At 46.5% G+C, this 20022-nt stretch overlaps 1 protein-coding gene across 2 annotated transcripts; it reads right to left on the bottom strand.

Annotated features, from left to right (window-relative positions):
- Nucleotides 1-2941: 2941 nt before the first annotated feature.
- LOC309525195 (tripartite motif-containing protein 10-like) lies at nt 2942-18113 on the bottom strand. 2 transcript variants are annotated; one of them, XM_082210690.1, is made up of 7 exons: nt 17935-18113; nt 12361-12786; nt 10746-10841; nt 8845-9075; nt 7487-7602; nt 4786-4839; nt 2942-3271 (listed from the first exon to the last, which is right to left on the bottom strand). In XM_082210690.1, exons 2-5 carry the CDS (start codon nt 12772-12774, stop codon nt 7597-7599), a joined length of 747 nt encoding a protein of 248 aa, XP_082066816.1. In that variant the 5' UTR covers nt 12775-12786; nt 17935-18113; the 3' UTR covers nt 2942-3271; nt 4786-4839; nt 7487-7596. The 2 variants fall into 2 exon arrangements, with proteins under 2 accessions (XP_082066816.1, XP_082066817.1); XM_082210691.1 differs by lacking the exon at nt 17935-18113 and adding an exon at nt 17289-17357.
- Between the last annotated feature and the right edge of the window lie 1909 nt (nt 18114-20022).

The following is a 20022-nucleotide window of genomic DNA, read 5'->3' as shown; positions in this document are numbered from 1 at the left end:
GGCGGTGGGGGGAAGTGCTGTTTTCCCCCACCACCAGCCTCAAAGACCAGACTCTCCTGGCTTCAGCGAAAGCAACGCAAGCCCTCCAGAGCGCAGGCTTCGGAGGCTTTGTGTTGCTATCGCTGAAGCCAGGGAGCCTGCATTCGCTCTATAGGACGCACACACATTTCCCCTTAATTTTTGAAGGCGAAAAGGTGCGTCCTATAGAGCGAAAAATACGGCACTTAACCCGAGGTTCCACTGTAAACATATGGGGAAAAACTTTCTGGCAGTAAGAGCTGTTCAAAAGTGGAACGGATTCCCTCGTGAGGCGTTGGGCTCTCCTTCCTTGGAGGTTTTTAAGCAGAGATTGGAGGGCTATCTGTCACTGATGCTTTAGCTTGGATTCCTGCCTTGTGGTGGGGGGTTGGATCAGATGACCACTGGGTGCATTCCAACTCTACTATATCTAAAAGCGTAACCAGTCTGCATGCAAGTCAACGGAGCTCAAGGCCTTGGCAGGCAACTGAGTGCTTGATTTGGCCTGAGAGGAGAACTGAGAAGGAATCAAGGCCTTTTCTGCAACCTTGGAGGGGATTAGTGATATCTCCAAATTTTGTCCAGGATGTTCTATGTCTTCTCGCCTCCAACAGCTTCGTTTCTCAGAAGAGTTTTTGTTTGCGAGTGATGCCCTGCCTGCTAGTAAACAGGTTCATGGTCAGGTGTTCACACACCTGTCTCAGCAACGTCTATGCTACTCCACGTCGACAGAATGGAAGATGGCAGGATCTGCAAGGATAATAGAATCATACATTTGGAAGGGACCCTGAGGGTCATCAAGCCCAACCCCCTGAAGTGCAGAGATCTCCGCTAAAGCATCCATGGCAGATGGCCGTCCAACTTCTGCTTATAAAACTCTATTATCCTGAGGGTCACCGGGTTCTCCACCTCTTCTTTAGAGAGTGCTTTAAGGCCCAAAAGTTGAGAACAGCTGTTTTGTGTTGGTTGTTTTCTAAAACATGCCTATCGGGAATATTTTGCTTCAGTTTTTAAAGTGGAACTGGTGTGTTTTCGCTGCTTGCTTTTGTGTGTTTGTGTGTGTTTAAAATCAGGGATGCAATATCGTAAGAGTGCAGAATGACAGGACAGAAGTGTTTAATTCAAGCTGCTAGCATTCAAATTGCAAGTATTTTAAAATGTTATAAACACCTGCAGGGTGTTTTTTTTTTTTGGGGGGGGGGGAAACACACATAGCCAGCTGAAGCAATGAAAATTTCAAAAAAAGGAACTTTATTCTCTGTTACATAATCCTTTTAAAAGCACACAAATGATGGCTAAAAAAACCCCTAAAAACAGAAGTAATAACACTTTTACGAGGAAAGTGTGAGCTGCATGTTCCCAAATCAGTATCGTGTCAAAGGTAATAAAAGAAGAATTTTAAAAGTGGGAATTTCTCCCTATTAGCAATCAAATCACTTGAGGGGTATGTCCCAATCTCTAAGGGCCCACCTACACTAAATATTTAAAGCTGTAGCGTGCCACTTTCAACAGTCCCAATGAATCCTGGGAACTGTAGTTTGTTACGGGTGCTGAGAGTTGTTAGGAAACCCCTACACGCCTCCATTTCCAGAGTGGTTTCCAATCATTCCCCATTCCCAGGGAAAGTCTAGCTCTGCGAGGGAAATAGAGGGCTCTTTACAACTCTCAGCACCCTTAATAAACTACATTTTCCAGGACTCAAACGTTTCTCAGGTCTCAAACGTATTGCAAAGATGGGAATTAAGCTTGTCTCATTCTGACCTCATTCCACTACCACACTTGTCCACTCTTTATAGTGGCTCCCCCTCCTGCCTAGGCTCTCAGATTCAGTCACCTGACCTAGAACGTCCCATGACTACATAAGCCCTTCACCCACCAAAATAAACGTATTCCTCACCAGTGAGACCTCCCCACTGCAGCTACAAGCCTCTTTGTGTAGAAGGGAAGCAGAGGCATGCACCGTGAGCCCCATCCCCAAATTGCACCCCAAACCCACCCCCCGACATTTCCGAAAGAGAGAGTAAGGCATGAGCAGCTGTTTAAGTACAGACCACTCTTTGCGATCACAACCCCTGGCCATGGAGGGGACCCAATTGCGTGGAATGGCTACAAGGGGGAAACTTGCCCCTTTGCAGTTGTTGAGGGACAGATATATATATTCCTTCATATGGAGGGAAAGAATGGTGGAAATAAAGCGCAGGGAAATAAATGCAAAAGCCCTAAAAAGTGAGCACAGTTAAGACGCTTCTTCCAACTGCAATATCCTAAAATAAACCTGCTTTCTACCCCAAAATAATTTTTGAAAAGGTTTTCTGGTAGAGTTCACATTTTCTGTTTGCCCCCAACACTTGCACAGTGAGGGCAATTCTCAAATCCGTTCATTTTCCCCCCTGTCAAAGGTACTGGATCAATACCCCTAAATTTTTCGATTGTCTGCAGCTTTTTTATATATAAAAAAAAAGTTAGAAGGAATCATTATTTCAAAACACAGTAATGACACGGAGGGCCTCTAAGCCTTCTTGGAAACATGCAAATAAAGCAGATGGGGAAACAATCTAAAAGCTGTGGTCAGGAAACGGAATCCTGCCTGAAAACCAGTTAAAATGGCCGCCCTTATATAGTCACAGATAAAGCTCTAGCGTGTCACCATCTTTCTGGGTGGGATTTTTCAGGGTGACAGGAGGCCCCCCCCTCAAGAGTCAGCACTTCAGAGTGAATCCCCTCTCCCGCAGCTGGAAAAAGGGCCTGATCCTCTCCCCAGCGAATGACGCCGAGTGGAAAGCAAAGATGAATTCGTCGGTATCGGCGTCGAAGAAGCCCACCCAGCCTAACGGGTAGTCCAAGGCCACCAGAATCTTCTTGGGCTCCTTTGTCAACATCAACGGAGTGGTTTCGGGGAAAGTTAAGGCCAAGACTTCGTGAGGCAGGTACGTGTCGCAAAAGGGCTTCCTCAGAGCCCAGATGCCCTCGTCAGGGCTGAAGTTGAAGGGTCCTTTCCTCGCGAGCGAGTCTCTCGCCACCCCCAGAGTCCAGCTTCCTTCTCCCAAGACCTCCACTGTCCACCATTGCGTCCCCGAAATGAACCTCTCGCGGCCGAGCACACAGACCTCCCAGTCAAATCTGTCCAAATGCTGGGAAACGTTCTTCTTCCGCCACTCCCTCTCCTTCCACGATGGTTCCCATTGCACGCTCTTCCGGTCCGGAGTGAGAACGAGATAGGGGTGTGCTGAGTTTGGATCCAGAACGACATTCACTGTAGGAAAGAGGGAAGATTGAGTGGCTTCAGGGAAGAAGGCCTGTGGCTTAGCGGTAGAGGTGCATGCCTTGCATAATAAACAACAACAACAGCAACAACAATAATAATAATTTATTTATACCCCGCCCATCTGGCTGAGCTTCCCCAGCCATTCTGGGCAGCCTCCAAAAAAATATTAAAACACTGTAATACATCAAACATTAAAAGCTTCCCTAAACAGGTAATGTCGAAGGTCCTAGGTTAGATCCCGGGCAACTCCAGGTAAGGCTGGGAGAGACCCGTGCCTGAGAAGCCTGAAGGTCCATACCAGTCAGAGTAATAATAATAATAATAATAATAATAATAATAATAATTTTTATTTATACCCCGCCCTCCCCAGCCAAGGCCGGGCTCAGGGCGGCTAACAAGCAATAATAAAAACAAGTTGAATGAATACAACTTAAAAACAAAATTAAAATACAACATTAAAATATTGAAACATTAAAATATTAAAATGCAGCCTCATCGCAGGAGGAGAAGGAAAGGAAAAAAGAAAGAGAGGGAGGGAATCAAACTGGCTCCAAGCCAAAGGCCAGGCGGAACAACTCTGTCTTACAGGCCCTGCGGAAAGAAATCAGATCCTGCAGGGCCCTGGTCTCATGAGGCAGAGCGTTCCACCAGGCCGGAGCCAGTGTTGAAAAGGCCCTGGCTCTGGTTGAAGCTAATCTAACCTCCTTAGGGCCCGGGACCTCTAGGGTGTTGCTATTTATGGACCTTGAGGCTCTCCATGGGGCATACCGGGAGAGCCCAGGGTTTCCCAAATATGGGTCTCCAGCTACAATTCCCATCATCCCTGACCACTGGTCCTGCTAGCTAGGGATGATGGGAGTTGCAGTCCAAAAACAGCTGGAGGCCCAAGTTCGGGAAACCCTGGTTGTAGACCATACTGAACTGGATCGGCCAATACAGTGGCACCTTGGTTCTCGAACGCCTTGTGACTCGGACGTTTTGGCTCCCGAACGCCCGAAGTGAGTGTTCCAGTTTTCAAACATTTTTTGGAAGCTGAATGTCCAACATGGCTTCCAACGGAGTGCAAGAAGCTCCTGCAGCCAATCGGAAGCTGCACCCTGGTTTCTGAACATTTTCGGATCTTGAACGGAACGGACTCCGTCCGAGAACCAAGGCACCACTGTAGTTGGAGTCAGTACAACACAGCTTCCCATGCAAAGGATAATCTTCAGCTGCTGGAGAGTCACCCCCAGACTCTTCCCCAAAACTTCAGCTGAATGTAGGCAAGGAGGCACAGCAAACAGCCACAGGTTTCCCAACCAATTTTGTGAGTTTGTGGCCGGAGTGCCATTTGATCTCACACTCAGGGCAGTTCACCTCATCCTATGCTATTCCATCTCCCGTACATCCTCATTGCAAAAGTAGCCCCCTGGGTTATGCAGAGGGGGCTCTCTTAGACCCCAACGCCTAAGTACCACCTTCTGTTAAAATGTCCCCTCTCTCTGTCTTGCCAGGGAAGTTACCTGTGTTGACAGCTTCCTCCAAGTTGTTTGCGTCCAGAGCTCGCTCCAGAGAATCTGTGAAGGAGAGGGAAATTGCTCAGACCCTAAAACATAAAGAAAATGGCCATGGGCAAGGAAGGAACATCTGCAGAGAGGTTGAGGGTCCTGTTCCTGCCTCTCTTCCCCAGGCCTAGAGTGGGGCCTGACAGACTACAAAAGAAATATATATTAAAAATAAAATAAATTGTCCAGTCGCACCTTAGAGACCAACTAAGTTTGTTCTTGGTATAAGCTTTCGTATCTGCTTTTGGTATCTGCTTTTGGTATTTTGCATGCACACGAAAGCTCATACCAAGAACAAACTTAGTTGGTCTCTAAGGTGCTACTGGACAATTCATTATTACAGTGGTACCTCAGGTTAAGTACTTAATTCGTTCCGGAGGTCCGTTCTTAACCTGAAACTGTTCTTAACCTGAAGCACCACTTTAGCTAATGGGGCCTGCTGCTGCTGCGCCGCTGGAGCCCGATTTCTGTTCTCATCCTGAAGCAAAGTTCTTAACCTGAAGCACTATTTCTGGGTTAGCGGAGTCTGTAGCCTGAAGCATATGTAACCTGAAGCGTATGTAACCTGAGGTACCACTGTATTATTATTATTATTATTATTATTATTATTATTATTATTTCTACTGCATCAGACCAACACGGTTACCTACCTGAATCTAGACTACAAAAGGACTGCTTACCACCCAGCAGAGAGTACTGCTTACATTCTTTTAAACTGCTTTGTAATTACGTTTTTAAAAATTGTTTTAACACTCTGTGTGTGTGTGTTTGGGGGGGTATTATCCAGCCACTTTTGTTTATATTTTATGTATTTTGTGTTTTTCTATTGTAATTTTATCTTGTGAACCGCCCTGCAGGTATAGGGCAGTATATAAATTTTATTTTGAAGGTGATTTCATGAACAACACCAACAAAAACCAGCTCTCTCAAGGCGCAGAAAACCCTAGGGAGTCAGCATTTAAATTGAGATCATGCTGTTTGGAATAACACTTTATTCTTAAAGCCTGTAATCGAGTCCAACGACATACAGAGGTGAAAGTGAGGGGAGGATTCCCAAAGCTGGAAGAGGAGGCATTTTCCATTTGTGCCGGTGCACTCAGAGACTTTTTGCTAACTGGGGCAGAGATAGAGCAATGGTGGTGCTGTGTCTGCCCATTTATACCTGTGAAGCCTTTTCGGTCAACCATGCCCACCTGCCCTACTGAGCAAGCCACAAAGGATCACCCTTTATTTATTCAGTGGGCTGTGTTTGCCTGAGCTTGAGTCTGGACTACGGATTCTGAGCCCCTGTGTTCTGATTCGATACATGATATCCAATCACAGGACATTTCAGGATTTGGGCCTCTGCCATTGGCCCTGCAACGCTGAGTCATGGGCAGATGAAGGTGATGGACTACATGGAACTGGCAGAAATGACTGGCAGAATCCGAGACCAGGGAGAAGAGTCGGTGAAAGAAGACTGGAAGAAATTTAAAGACTACTTGCAGAAATACTGTAAAATTAATGAATGTTAGAAGGATGTTGGATAGAAACTAAGTGGTTTCCAGCTGTAATGCTTTAAGAGATATGAAAATAATAAGGTTTCACAAATGGGTAAAAGCTTAATGGTAAGGATTTGCTGAACTAACAAATTGAACTGGAATACAAAGAAGGGAGGTATGAGGAGGTCCGGGGAAATAAGGGTACGAAGGTTATGTTATCGAAAATTAATGGATGTTTTTAACTGTTTTTTATTTTGTATGTTTATTTTTTCATTTTTGTTGTTATACCTTAAAAACCTTCAATAAATATCTTTTTTTTAAAAAAATGAAACGCTTAGTCATGATTGGCAGCTTGGAAGTTCAGACAGCCAATCACGTTGGGGGTGGGAGTGGCCCATGCCTTCAGAAAGGTATATAAGCAGTTGCTTTGCCCCTGTTGTCCAGTTCTGTTAGTTCAATAAAGGTTCTTGCTGTTATTCACTGTGTCTTGCCTTGTGGGAACTCACCTACACTTCAGGACCTTCACAGGACTTGCAGCTATTATGATTTGTAGCCCCCAAGAGCCTTTTGTAAACTCATCTAAGACAGCAGCCTTACATGTTGTGGTGGCAAATTCCGTAGCTGGAATATATATTGTGTGAAGGAGAAATAGAAGCAGACAATGCCTTTTTTTGAAGACCTACAGAGGGACTTTGCAGGGGAATTCTCTCCCCCCCCCTTTTTAAATTACATTCGTTGCAGAGCAACATAGCTGTCAACGTTTCCCTTTTTTAAAGGGAAATTCCCTTATTCCGAATAGGATTCCTCGCAAGAAAAGGGAAAAGTTGACAGCCTGAAATTGGAGCTTTCTGAGAACACCTGTAGCCATTTCCCTTCCTTCAAATATCAACTGTGTTGGAATATTCTAGAAAGAACTTGAGAATTGGTCTTGAACAGGTTGCTTGGCAACAGAAAAATCTACCCAGCAACAGGTGCCTTTACTAAGGGCATGTGATCAACAAGGGTTGTTTCTGGCCAGATGGGTGGAAGAGGAAAGGATTGTGTTATTTTATTTGTATCCAACCAGTGTACATGTTTGTAAATAATAAAGATACTCAGTTAAAAGGAAACTCCGCTGCAAGTCTATTAGAAGAAGAAAACAAAAGTGTAAATGCCACACAGACATCAACAAACTGTACCTTTGTAATTCTCCATGGCCTCCTCTAAAGCAGTGGTTTTCTGAATGGAGATTCTGAAACGGGCTTCCAAGCAGGAATGACGGTCCACCACAGGCTCTACTAAATTCTCTTCACACCTAGAAGGAAATACAAAATAGTAAAATAATGCCATTCTCCTGTGAACGTGTATCATTAAAGGACAAGGCTTTTAACTCAAGAACCACTCTTGAACAAGTGCCTGGGCCTGGTGTTTTAAAACTTGAGACCTCTTGTACATTTTAACATTTATTTTTTTAGTAAAAACAAAAATTATAGACCACTTAATCATGAAAGAAAAAAACTTCCAAGAGGGTCACATAAAACAATGTAAAATAGTAATAAAAAAAGAGCTTCTCTCCCAAAGCTGGATCAGGCCCAGATTGTATCTGGCCCAGTATCCTTTTGTCGTTGACAAACCTATCCTCCATGAAACCCCCAAAGCAGGTAGACAGCTCTCACATTGCAGAGGAAATAAGAAAGCCACAATCTTCCATATCATCCCTACGAAGAAAACTGCTTGCAGCAGTTGAGTGTATCTAAGGGATGTTAGAACTATATTTTACAGAGATCCATTTATGCTTGTTTTTTTTAAATAGTAGGGCAGCACCAACTCAAAATTAAAAGAGACAGACAGACAACAGTGTGAACCACACACAGTGAAGGAACACAGCGTCATTTGTTTGCAGGAACACCCCCAGTGTGACCGAAACTCGTCCATGCAAAGAGCAAAGGACACAAAAAGAGGAGCTACATACCTACTGATGACATTGCTAATGTCCTGAAAGAGAGAGAGAAATAGATCTCAGCTACACAGACAAAAGGGACGCGGGTGGTGCTGTGGGTTAAACCACAGAGCCTAGGACTTGCCGATCAGAAGGTCAGCGGTTTGAATCCCCGCCACGGGCTGAGCTCCCGTTGCTCAGTCCCTGCTCCTGCCAACCTAGCAGTTCGAAAGCATGTCAAAGTGCAAGTAGATCAATAGGTACCGCTCCGGCGGGAAGGTAAACGGCGTTTCCGTGCGCTGCCCTGGTTCGCCAGAAGCGGCTTAGTCATGCTGGCCACATGACCCGGAAGCTGTACGCCGGCTCCCTCGGCCAATAAAGCGAGATGAACGCTGGAACCCCAGAGTCAGCCACGACTGGACCTAATGGTCAGGGGTCCCTTTACCTTTACCCAGACAAAACACACACAGGGCTTCCTCCTGTCCTAGTGCCAATTTCTTTGACTGTGTAAAGCAAATGGCTGTTCCTAGGATCCTGCCTCCTTCATTCCAAGGGTCCTGAAACATGCATTTTGTGTGTGTGTGTGTGTGTGTGTGTGTGTATGATTCTAAGTCTCACCTGCAAGAATTCGCTCGGGGGCTGCCGGCACTTCCCTCCCATGTCTGCAATCAGCCCATTGAGCCGGGAAATCTCCTCAGAGACTCTGGCGAGGTTCTCTTCCTGCTTCCTCTCCAGCTCTTTGGTCAGGTCTTCCAGCTGGTCTAGCCAGAGGTGCTGTTTCTGAATGAGGTACTCGTGCATTTTCTCAAAGGCGGACATGATCTTCTGCTTCTCCGTTTCTAACTGTTCCTGGGAGTGGGAGAAAACACATTAAGAAGAAATAAGGGAGAAGTACAGGGCCAGATTTAGGTTTGATGAGTCCCTAAGCCACTGCAAGAAGATCGAACCTCTCCATTCTGAAGGAAATCAGCCCTGAGTACTCACTGGAAGGACAGATCCTGAAGCTGAGACTCCAATACTTTGGCCACCTCATGAGAAGAGAAGACTCCCTGGAAAAGACCCTGATGCTGGGAAAGATGGAGGGCACAAGGAGAAGAGGATGACAGAGGACGAGATGGTTGGACAGTGTTCTCGAAGCTACCAGCACGAGTTTGACCAAACTGCGGGAGGCAGTGGAAGACAGGAGTGCCTGGCGTGCTCTGGTCCATGGGGTCCCGAAGAGTCGGACACGACAAAATGACTAAACAACAACAAGCTACTGAAGGTAACGGGGCCCTTTATATGTCCAGCTGTCCTTTGTCAACAACAAACTGTCGCTGTGTTTTGTGTTGAATATATGCTATATGGTAATTTATGTACCTCATAGAAGAAGAGGAGGAGTTTGGATTTGATATCCCGCTTTATCACTACCTGAAGGAGTCTCAAAGCGGCTCACAATCTCCTTTCCCTTCCTCCCCCACAACAAACACTCTGTGGGGCTGAGAGACTTCAGAGAAGTGTGACTGGCCCAAGGTCACCCAGCAGCTGCATGTGGAGGAGCGGGGAAGCGAACCCGGTTCCCCAGATTACGAGACTACCGCTCTTAACCACTACACCACACTGGCTCTCCATAGGTATCTAAAGCCATTTGCACATAACAAAATATGTATTTTATCAAAGTAATTGTTGAACTGAAATATAATTTTGGAAATGTACATCCAGTTTTTCCCCCCTTTAATTTTTTGGGGGGCCCCCAAGAGGGTGGGGCCCTAAGCTACAGCTTGTTTAGCGTATACGTAAATCTAGCACTGGAAGTGGTGGATCAGGTTCGGGAACCTTGGGCCCTTCAGATATTGCTGAACAACAAATCCCACCACCCTGGTCATTGGTTGTCCTTGTTGGGACTGATGGGAAGAGACGCTCCCAAGGGACAGCTGGGAGAGTTTACCTCTTTCGTAGTGGGATAATACTTAAGATCTACCTGTGAGAGAGGCATGGAAGTAGCCAGGCTTTTTTGGGAGGGGGCAGGCTTTTGCTAGGGGGACAGAACTTCAGATTTGTATTTATTTTTACTGTTTGGGGGGGGGCAACTGGCCCCCGCTCCCCCTTGGCTATGCCCATGGAGAGAGGATTTGTATTCTTCTTTTTCTGTTTTTATTTTTGTTTAGATTAAGTTTTTTTTAGTGTAACACATTATGAAAAGTCTTAATAATTTATTTATTTTTAAAACAATCTTGAGGGCACCAAGCCAGGCAGGTCTAAATTACAAAATCCGACACGGCTGGTTGTTCAGAACTTGCGGGTACAGAAAAGGGGGCACCTTGCCTTGATATCGTACCCACAATCTCTCTGACAAGAGATTGTCTGCATGAAGTGTGCTGGAGAGGCAAACCCGCCCCCATCTCAGTCCTGCAGGTTGACCTTCACAGGTGACTTTATCAGTCACTTGGCCATGATGTCATTTGATTGATAGGTGGGTGGCCCCTGCCCATCTGTCAATACTGGCCCTCAGATTCCCCACCGTAATGACATAAACCTACCAGACATTTCTGCTTTTTCTGATCTTTAGCTAATTTCCGGTCCACAAGCCTTTTCCTCTCTTGCTTCAAAGACTTCACAAGGACACCAATTCTCTCCTGAAGAGAAGAGAAAAGTCATTTAGCTCTGTCAGGAGTTCAACCCACCTGACGTTAAGCAGTCATTTCCTTAGAAAATAAAGCCCGATTCAAGGCAACAGATTCTTCCCTGCCCTGCCTGCCCCCCCTTTTATTCCAGGACAATCAAGTATCACTGCTTTTATCTTCTTCTTCTTCTTCTTGTCCCCATCTCTGACTAGCCTGCTCAAAGTGGCGATATTTTGGGAAGAGATGGGAAGAACGTCAATAAGAGGTTGAAACTTTGGGGTCACATGCTTAGTTATTACTTTTATCGCCTTCTATACCAATACTTATGGGACACGGGTAGCGCTGTGGGTTAAACCACAGAGCCTAGGACTTGCCGATCAGAAGGTCAGTGGTTCGAATCCCTGCGATGGGGTGAGCTCCCATTGCTCGGTCCCTGCTCCTGCCAACCTAGCAGTTCGAAAGCACGTCAAGTACAAGTAGATAAATAGGTACCGCTCTGGAGGGAAGGTAAACGGCGTTTCCATGCGCTGCTCTAGTTCGCCAGAAGCGGCTTAGTCATGCTGGCCACATGACCCGAAAGCTGTACGCTGGCTCCCTCAGCCAATAAAGTGAGATGAGCGCCACAACCCCAGAGTCGGTCACGACTGGACCTAATGGTCAGGGGTCCCTTTACCTTTATACCAATACTTTGGCCACCTCATGAGAAGACTCCCTGGAAAAGACCCTGATGTTGGGAAAGATGGAGGGCACAAGGAGAAGGGGACGACAGAGGACGAGATGGTTGGATAGTGTTCTCGAAGCTACCAGCATGAGTCTGACCAAATTGCAGGAGGCAGTGGAAGACAGGAGTGCCTGGCGTGCTCTGGTCCATGGGGTCACGGAGAGTCGGAAACGACTAAACAACAACAACATACCAACGTCTCCAGCCAATGCAAAACAGAACAGTAAACAGCAACTGAAAACAGGAAACCCAGAAGGTTTGAAACAAAAGTAGTACTTATTATTACTAAATACTATGCCTAAATGGAGATAACCATAACAGTACTGGACATTTGTATAGGGCTTTCCGGCACTCAATCAGTGTCGGCTCCTAGTTTTGCAAAAACTTTTTGCGCAAGACTTGCCGGAGAAAGCTCATCTCACTTTCAGGCCAAGGGAGCTGGCGTTTGTCGACAGACAGCTTTCCAGCAGGACTGAACCACTTCTGGTGCAACGGAACACCGTGACAGAAACCAGAGCGCACAGAAACACCATTTGCCTTCCCACCACGCGGTACCTAATTATCTACTTGCACTTTGACGTGTTTTCAAACTGCTAGGTTGGCAGGAGCAGGGACCGAGCAACAGGAGCTCACTCCGTCGTGGGGATTCGAACCACTGACCTTCTGATCAGCAAGTCCTAGGCTCAGTGGTTTTAACCCACAGCACCACCCGCGTCCCAGCAAGTGGCCGGGAGCCAGGTGCAAAATGCGCCTGGCGCCTGGCTAATTTCGAACGCTGCTCCTCACCCACCTGCTACGGCAATTTCCTACCTTATACTGGTGAGAAGCCTCTTCAGCGGGAAACACACTGTGGCCTCTGTGCAAGTTTGACCCGTCGCACACCTCGCAGATGGGGACTTTGTCATCCATGCAGAAGAGTTTCAGGGCTTCCCCGTGCGTCTTGCATACCCCATCCTTTCCCTCGACTTGTCCTTCTTCCTGAATTTTCTTGATAAGCACAAGGCTTGCCAGTTGCCAGTTTGGGTTGAAGTTATTTGCCTCAACCCGTTCTCTGCACATCGGGCAGGAAGGGTCTGTGTCGGACTCCCCCAAATATTGGGTGATGCAGGCTTGGCAGAAGTTGTGCCCGCAGTCTACAGTCACTGGGTCTTCGAAGTAGTCCAGGCAGATGGGACAGGTTACTTCATCGTAGAATGACGCGCTGGTGGGACTCCTGGTTGCCATGGCTGCCTCCCTCTGAAGCAAAAGGACAGGCTTGGTTAGCAAGAGCTCTGTGGATCAGGCCAAAGGCCCATCGAAGGCCTGCAATATTTTCTCACAGTGGTCAACCAAAAGCCTGTGAGCAGGACGTGAGGACAACACCCCTCCCTTCCCCCCGTTATTCAGCAGAGCATTTCCTCTGATATGGTCATCACTGATAGTTCGGTCCGCCATGAATTTGTCCAACCCAATGAGGCTGTGCTTCGTTTATTTATCACTACAGTGGTACCTCAGGTTACAGACGCTTCAGGTTACAGACTCCGCTAACCCAGAAATAGTACCTCGGGTTAAGAACTTTACCTCAGGATGAGAACAGAAATTGTGTGGCGACAGCAGGAGGCCCCATTAGCTAAAGTGGTACCCCAGGTTAAGAACAGTTTCAGGTTAAGAATGGACCTCCGGAACTAATTAAGTTCTTAACCCGAGGTACCACTGTACAGTCACACTCATATTGCGTCCGCTTCAGGTTACATGTTGTTGTGTTGCGTCCCGCAGCAACCTGAAGTACCAGAATGGGTTATTTCTGGGTTTCGCTGCTCACGCACGCGCAGAAGCGCTAAATTGCGTGTGTGCATGCGGAAATGTGGCGCTTCGGCTTGCGTCAGTTCCGTGTTACGGACGGGCCTCCGGAACGGATCTTGTCCGTAACACGAGGTTCCACTGTACAGTAGTACCTCGGGTTAAGTACTTAATTTGTTCCGGAGGTCCGTTCTTAACCTGAAGCACCACTTTAGCGAATGGGGCCTCCCGCTGCACGATTTCTGCTCTCATCGTGAAGCCAAGTTCTTAACCTGAAGCACTATTTCTGGGTTAGCAGAGTCTGTAACCTGAAGTTTATTTAACCTGAAGCGTATGTAACCCTAGGTACCACTGTACATCTTTATCCGGTGCTGTTTTTCTAGGGGAAAAAAGAGGCACCAGAACTCACCATGAATACCTCCTTGTGCTCTTAGGATGGCAATGGCGCCCACCTGAGAGGTGCCGGAAACTCAGTTCCGGCTAAAAACAAGCCCTGTCTTTATCGCACCTTTCCCCCACAGAGCTGAAGGCAGCATGCATGGTCTTTCCTCACAACAACACTGTGAGGAAGGCCACCAGAGAGCATGACTGGCTCACAGTCACCCTGTCAACAAAATGGCTGAGCAGGGATTTGAAGCCTGGTCTCCCAGGTCCTAGCCTTAACCACTACGCCGCACTGCCTTTCCCTGCCTAGAACTGTGGGAGATGGGGGCAGGGAGACCAACTGAGATCCCCTGGGTCCATATGACTGCTTTCACACAACCTCTTTTTAATGTATTTTTCCAGTTCTTTTACATTCACTCCTCTGCTGCTCCGATTATTTTATATGGGATAATCCGTCCCTTCCTTTACCATCACCCAAACCACCACCTATGGAAGTACAGACACAACTCTTGCTCCTTAAGATGGACTGGAAAGAGGAATCTGTAGAGCTTGGCTGTTGTGCACTGAGAAAAAACTAAATTTCCCATTCCTACTTAATTCTACCAATCAAACTGTTTCTTTAAAAAATGTTTCCTCTCCCACATTCCGCTTTTTGTCCTTTTGTTGTGCTAAACAAAGCTGAAGGCAAAAGAGGGCTCTTGTTTCCACCTTTTCTTTTTAATGTGCTTTTCTTCCTATGACGAGGAAGAGCAGTACTTGCAATTTTGGAAGAGGAGCCTCGGAGTCATTATTACTCTGCACTTGCTCAAGAACTATATTCTTTTGAGATTTTATCTCATTCAAAATCCATGCCTAAACCACTTTAAAATTCCCAGGGGATGTAACAAAATAACAAATAAAGACTAAAAGACTACCTCTCTCTCTCTCTCTCTCTCTCTCACACACACACACAAAATGCAAACAAACAGCATTATAAAAACAGAAATTCAGGAGACCAGTGTTAAAATCCCCAACAACCAGACATGAAGGCTGGCTGGGTGACCTTGGGCCAGTCTCCAACTCTCAGCTTAACAGGGTTGTTGAAAAAACCCTGAAAAAAGGAGGGTGGGTGAAAACGCTGAACGCCACCTTGAGCGCTTTCCGAGAAAATGTGATATAAACACAATACAATAATAAAATCAAGGAGCAGGCAACTCCTGAGGAAGAAGATATGCCTTCACAGGATGTTTGAATACCATTTCACATACTGCTGGGCACAGTTCAAGTACAGTGGTACCTCGGGTTACAGACGCTTCAGGTTACAGACTCCGCTAACCCAGAAATAGTACCTCGGGTTAAGAACTTTACCTCAGGATGAGAACAGAAATTGTGTGGCGACAGCAGGAGGCCCCATTAGCTAAAGTGGTACCCCAGGTTAAGAACAGTTTCAGGTTAAGAACGGACCTCCGGAACTAATTAAGTTCTTAACCCGAGGTACCACTGTACAGTCACACTCATATTGCGTCCGCTTCAGGTTACATGTTGTTGTGTTGCGTCCCGCAGCAACCTGAAGTACCAGAATGGGTTATTTCTGGGTTTCGCTGCTCACGCATGCGCAGAAGCGCTAAATTGCGTGTGTGCATGCGGAAATGTGGCGCTTCGGCTTGCGTCAGTTCCGTGTTACGGACGGGCCTCCGGAACGGATCTTGTCCGTAACACGAGGTTCCACTGTACAGTAGTACCTCGGGTTAAGTACTTAATTTGTTCCGGAGGTCCGTTCTTAACCTGAAGCACCACTTTAGCGAATGGGGCCTCCCGCTGCACGATTTCTGCTCTCATCGTGAAGCCAAGTTCTTAACCTGAAGCACTATTTCTGGGTTAGCAGAGTCTGTAACCTGAAGTTTATTTAACCTGAAGCGTATGTAACCCTAGGTACCACTGTACATCTTTATCCGGTGCTGTTTTTCTAGGGGAAAAAAGAGGCACCAGAACTCACCATGAATACCTCCTTGTGCTCTTAGGATGGCAATGGCGCCCACCTGAGAGGTGCCGGAAACTCAGTTCCGGCTAAAAACAAGCCCTGTCTTTATCGCACCTTTCCCCCACAGAGCTGAAGGCAGCATGCATGGTCTTTCCTCACAACAACACTGTGAGGAAGGCCACCAGAGAGCATGACTGGCTCACAGTCACCCTGTCAACAAAATGGCTGAGCAGGGATTTGAAGCCTGGTCTCCCAGGTCCTAGCCTTAACCACTACGCCGCACTGCCTTTCCCTGCCTAGAACTGTGGGAGATGGGGGCAGGGAGACCCACTGAGATCCCCTGGGTCCATATGACTGCTTTCACACAACCTCTTTTTAATGTATTTTTCCAGTTCTTTTACATTCACTCCTCTGCTGCTCCGATTATTTTATATGGGATAATCCGTCCCTTCCTTTACCATCACCCAAACCACCACCTATGGAAGTACAGACACAACTCTTGCTCCTTAAGATGGACTGGAAAGAGGAATCTGTAGAGCTTGGCTGTTGTGCACTGAGAAAAAACTAAATTTCCCATTCCTACTTAATTCTACCAATCAAACTGTTTCTTTAAAAAATGTTTCCTCTCCCACATTCCGCTTTTTGTCCTTTTGTTGTGCTAAACAAAGCTGAAGGCAAAAGAGGGCTCTTGTTTCCACCTTTTCTTTTTAATGTGCTTTTCTTCCTATGACGAGGAAGAGCAGTACTTGCAATTTTGGAAGAGGAGCCTCGGAGTCATTATCACTCTGCACTTGCTCAAGAACTATATTCTTTTGAGATTTTATCTCATTCAAAATCCATGCCTAAACCACTTTAAAATTCCCAGGGGATGTAACAAAATAACAAAGAAAGACTAAAAGACTACCTCTCTCTCTCTCTCTCTCTCACACACACACACACACAAAATGCAAACAAACAGCATTATAAAAACAGAAATTCAGGAGACCAGTGTTAAAATCCCCAACAACCAGACATGAAGGCTGGCTGGGTGACCTTGGGCCAGTCTCCAACTCTCAGCTTAACAGGGTTGTTGAAAAAACCCTGAAAAAAGGAGGGTGGGTGAAAACGCTGAACGCCACCTTGAGCGCTTTCCGAGAAAATGTGATATAAACACAATACAATAATAAAATCAAGGAGCAGGCAACTCCTGAGGAAGAAGATACGCCTTCACAGGATGTTTGAATACCATTTCACATACTGCTGGGCACAGTTCAAGTACAGTGGTACCTCGGGTTACAGACGCTTCAGGTTACAGACTCCGCTAACCCAGATATAGTACCTCGAGTTAAGAACTTTGCTTCAGGATGAGAACAGAAATCGGACGGCAGCAGCGGGAGGCCCCATTAGCTAAAGTGGTGCTTCAGGTTAAGAACGGTTTCAGGTTAAGAACGGACCTACAGAACGAATTAAGTTCTTAACCCGAGGTACCACTGTAGAATAAAACTTTACATGGGGCTGTGGCACAAATGGACCATAGATGGGAAAGGGGAGCTGATAGCTGATACGTTTAATGTTCAGTATTTAATATTGAATCGGAGTGGGGCCAACACATTGAAACAGCAAGGCTCTGCCTTACCTCCTTTTGCCTCCAACATGAAAGCTGAAGCTTTCTTGGCTGCTAACCACACCCTGTTGCAAACTCAAGGGGGGGGGGTCATTAAAAAAATTGGCACTTGGAAACGCTTAGCCCTCACTCTCACTTACACACCCCTTTGCTAAACCCACGCGTGTCACTTTTCATTCTAATAGCATCTATGAACCGCTTAATCAAAGCAGGCTCTAGTAAAAGCGGTAGATGAGAAGCAGCTGAAATCCAGAAGGCAATTAAGGTAAATTAAAATTAAAAGAACAGCAACCCAGATATAGATTTATTTATTTTTTTACTGACTGTATTTGATTTACTGCCTACCCAGGCCTCGGGACAGGTCACAGCCATTTAAAACACAGTGTTTAAAAAAAAGAATTCAGAAATAAACTAATAAATTACACATAATTTTGAACGGGAAGAGAACCACGTGCGCCACCTTGCGCTCCTTGGATGGAAAACGGGATAGAAAATGCAACCAAATACAACACATACTTTCTACTATTTCTACGAAAGAGGAGGAGGATTGAATTTCTTGCACGGTTTGCTCAGGACAACGGACCACCCAAACCCTGCAACCCCCCCGGCCCCCCCAAAGGCTCTCGCTTCTCACAGCCCTTCTGCACAAAACCATCACCTTAGCTTATCCGCTTGCAGAGCGAGCGCCGCTTTCCCAGGCTGCGAATGCGAGACAAACCAAATTTGTGGATAAAAGGCGCTAGTCCCTCTGAAAATTCGAAAGCCCCTCGCCTGGGATTGGTCAGGACGGCTCAGGCTGCGCTCCTCCGTCCAATCGGGGAGAGGGGCGGGGCGGACCAAGGGCAATTACAACACACAAACGCACCCCGCCCCGAAATCTCGTTTCTTTCCAGCCCTTCCTGCGATGCTGTCTGGGGTGGGAAGAATTGGGAATAAGAGCTCCTCCCACGGGGATTTGAACCTCGGACCCTCCCTGTGCAAAGTGGCTGCATGAGTCCCCTCTCTAAAACCTCCGTGTAAGGAATTGTTAGAATTTTAGAGTTGGGAGGGAACCCCAGGGGTCATCTAGTCCAACCCCCTTTCAATGCCGGAATCTCAGCTAAAGCATCCGTCACAGATGGCCATCCCACCTCTGCTTAAAAACCTCCAAGGAAGGAGAGCCCACCAGGATATGAAATAAGATTTTAAAATTGTATTTTTGTATGGGATCTTTATGATCTTTTATTGGGGGGCGAGGGGGGGGGAGAGAAGGAAATCTTCCTGTATTTATAAATTTTTTATTTCATAAAATTTTATATATGGCTCAGTCATAGGGAAAAACCTCCAAAAGCGGTTTACAAAAAAAGGATAATGCAATTAAGATTATCGCTTTAAAAATGTACACCATATATGCATATACAGTGGTATATGCATATACAGTGGTACCTCTGGTTGCGAATGGGATCCATTCTGGAGACCCGTTTGCAACATGAAAAGAACACAACCCGCAGCAACGCGCACGTGTGGGTTGCGATTCGCTACTTCTGCGCACGCGCGTGACATCATTTTGCGCATGCGGTGAAACCCGGAAGTAACCCTTTCCAGTACTTCCGGGTCCACGCAGGATGTAACCTAAAAGAACGTAACATGAAGCGGACGTAACATGAGGTATGACCGTAGTGTTTTATGTGTTGTTCAAAAGGAAATAAAAATATTTCACTCTCTAGGGTCTGAGGGTGAAGCAGGAGAACTGCCATGGGCATAGCTTTGGGGGGGGGGAGACAGCTGCCCCCCATCAAGTAAGTAAAGGTAAAGGGACCCCTGCCATTAGGTCCAGTCGTGGCCGACTCTGGGGTTGTGGCGCTCATCTCGCTTTATTGGCCGAGGGAGGTGGCGTACAGCTTCCGGTCATGTGGCCAGCATGACTAAGCTGCTTCTGGCGAACCAGAGCAGCGCACGGAAATGCCATTTACCTTCCCGCCGGAGGGGTACCTATTTATCTACATGCACTGGCGTGCTTTCAAACTGCTAGGTTGGCAGGAGCAGGGACTGAGCAATGGGAGCTCACCCCGTCACGGGGATTCGAACCGCCGACCTTCCATTCGACAAGTCCTAGGCTCTGTGGTTTAACCCACAGCGCCACCCGCGTCCCATCAAGTAAATAAGTAAATAAATAAAATACTTAACTGGCCAATTGTGTCACAGATAACTCAGTTCTCCCCCCCCCCAACACAAAGCTTGCCCCTCCTAAATCCTCGTTATGCCCATGGAAGCTTCTGGTGCTAACTCTCACCTACCATATGCAAAACAGGGGGTGGGGAGTGGGAAACCTGAGGTGCCCCCCCCCAGGTCCTGCCTGGCTGATTGAGCCAAAACTAGATTCCTTGGGAAGGTAACATGGCTGCAATCTGGTGTTTCCTTGAAAGAAAACTCACAGAACTCAATAAAAAAGGTAAATGTAAAGGACCTCTGACAGCTAAGTCCAGTCGTGAATGACTCTGGAGTTTAATAATAATAATAATAATTTTTATTTATACCCCGCCATCCCCAGCCAAGGCTGGGCTCAGGGCAGCTAACAAGCAATAATAAAAACAAGTTGAATGAATACAACTTAAAAACAAGATTAAAATACAACATTAAAACATTAAAATACAGCCTCATCACAGGAGGAGAAAGGGAAAGAGGGGAATATGGGTTGAGGCGCTCATCTTGCTTTATTGGCCGAGGACTCAAATAGGGTTGCATGCAAATGCACCTTTGCTACTAG

This window comes from Podarcis vaucheri, assembly GCF_965113315.1.
Source record: "Podarcis vaucheri genome assembly, chromosome: 2".
NCBI lineage: Eukaryota > Metazoa > Chordata > Lepidosauria > Squamata > Lacertidae > Podarcis > Podarcis vaucheri.
Note: the sequence above shows the minus strand (reverse complement) of the source record. Positions and strands in the feature narration are given on the sequence as shown.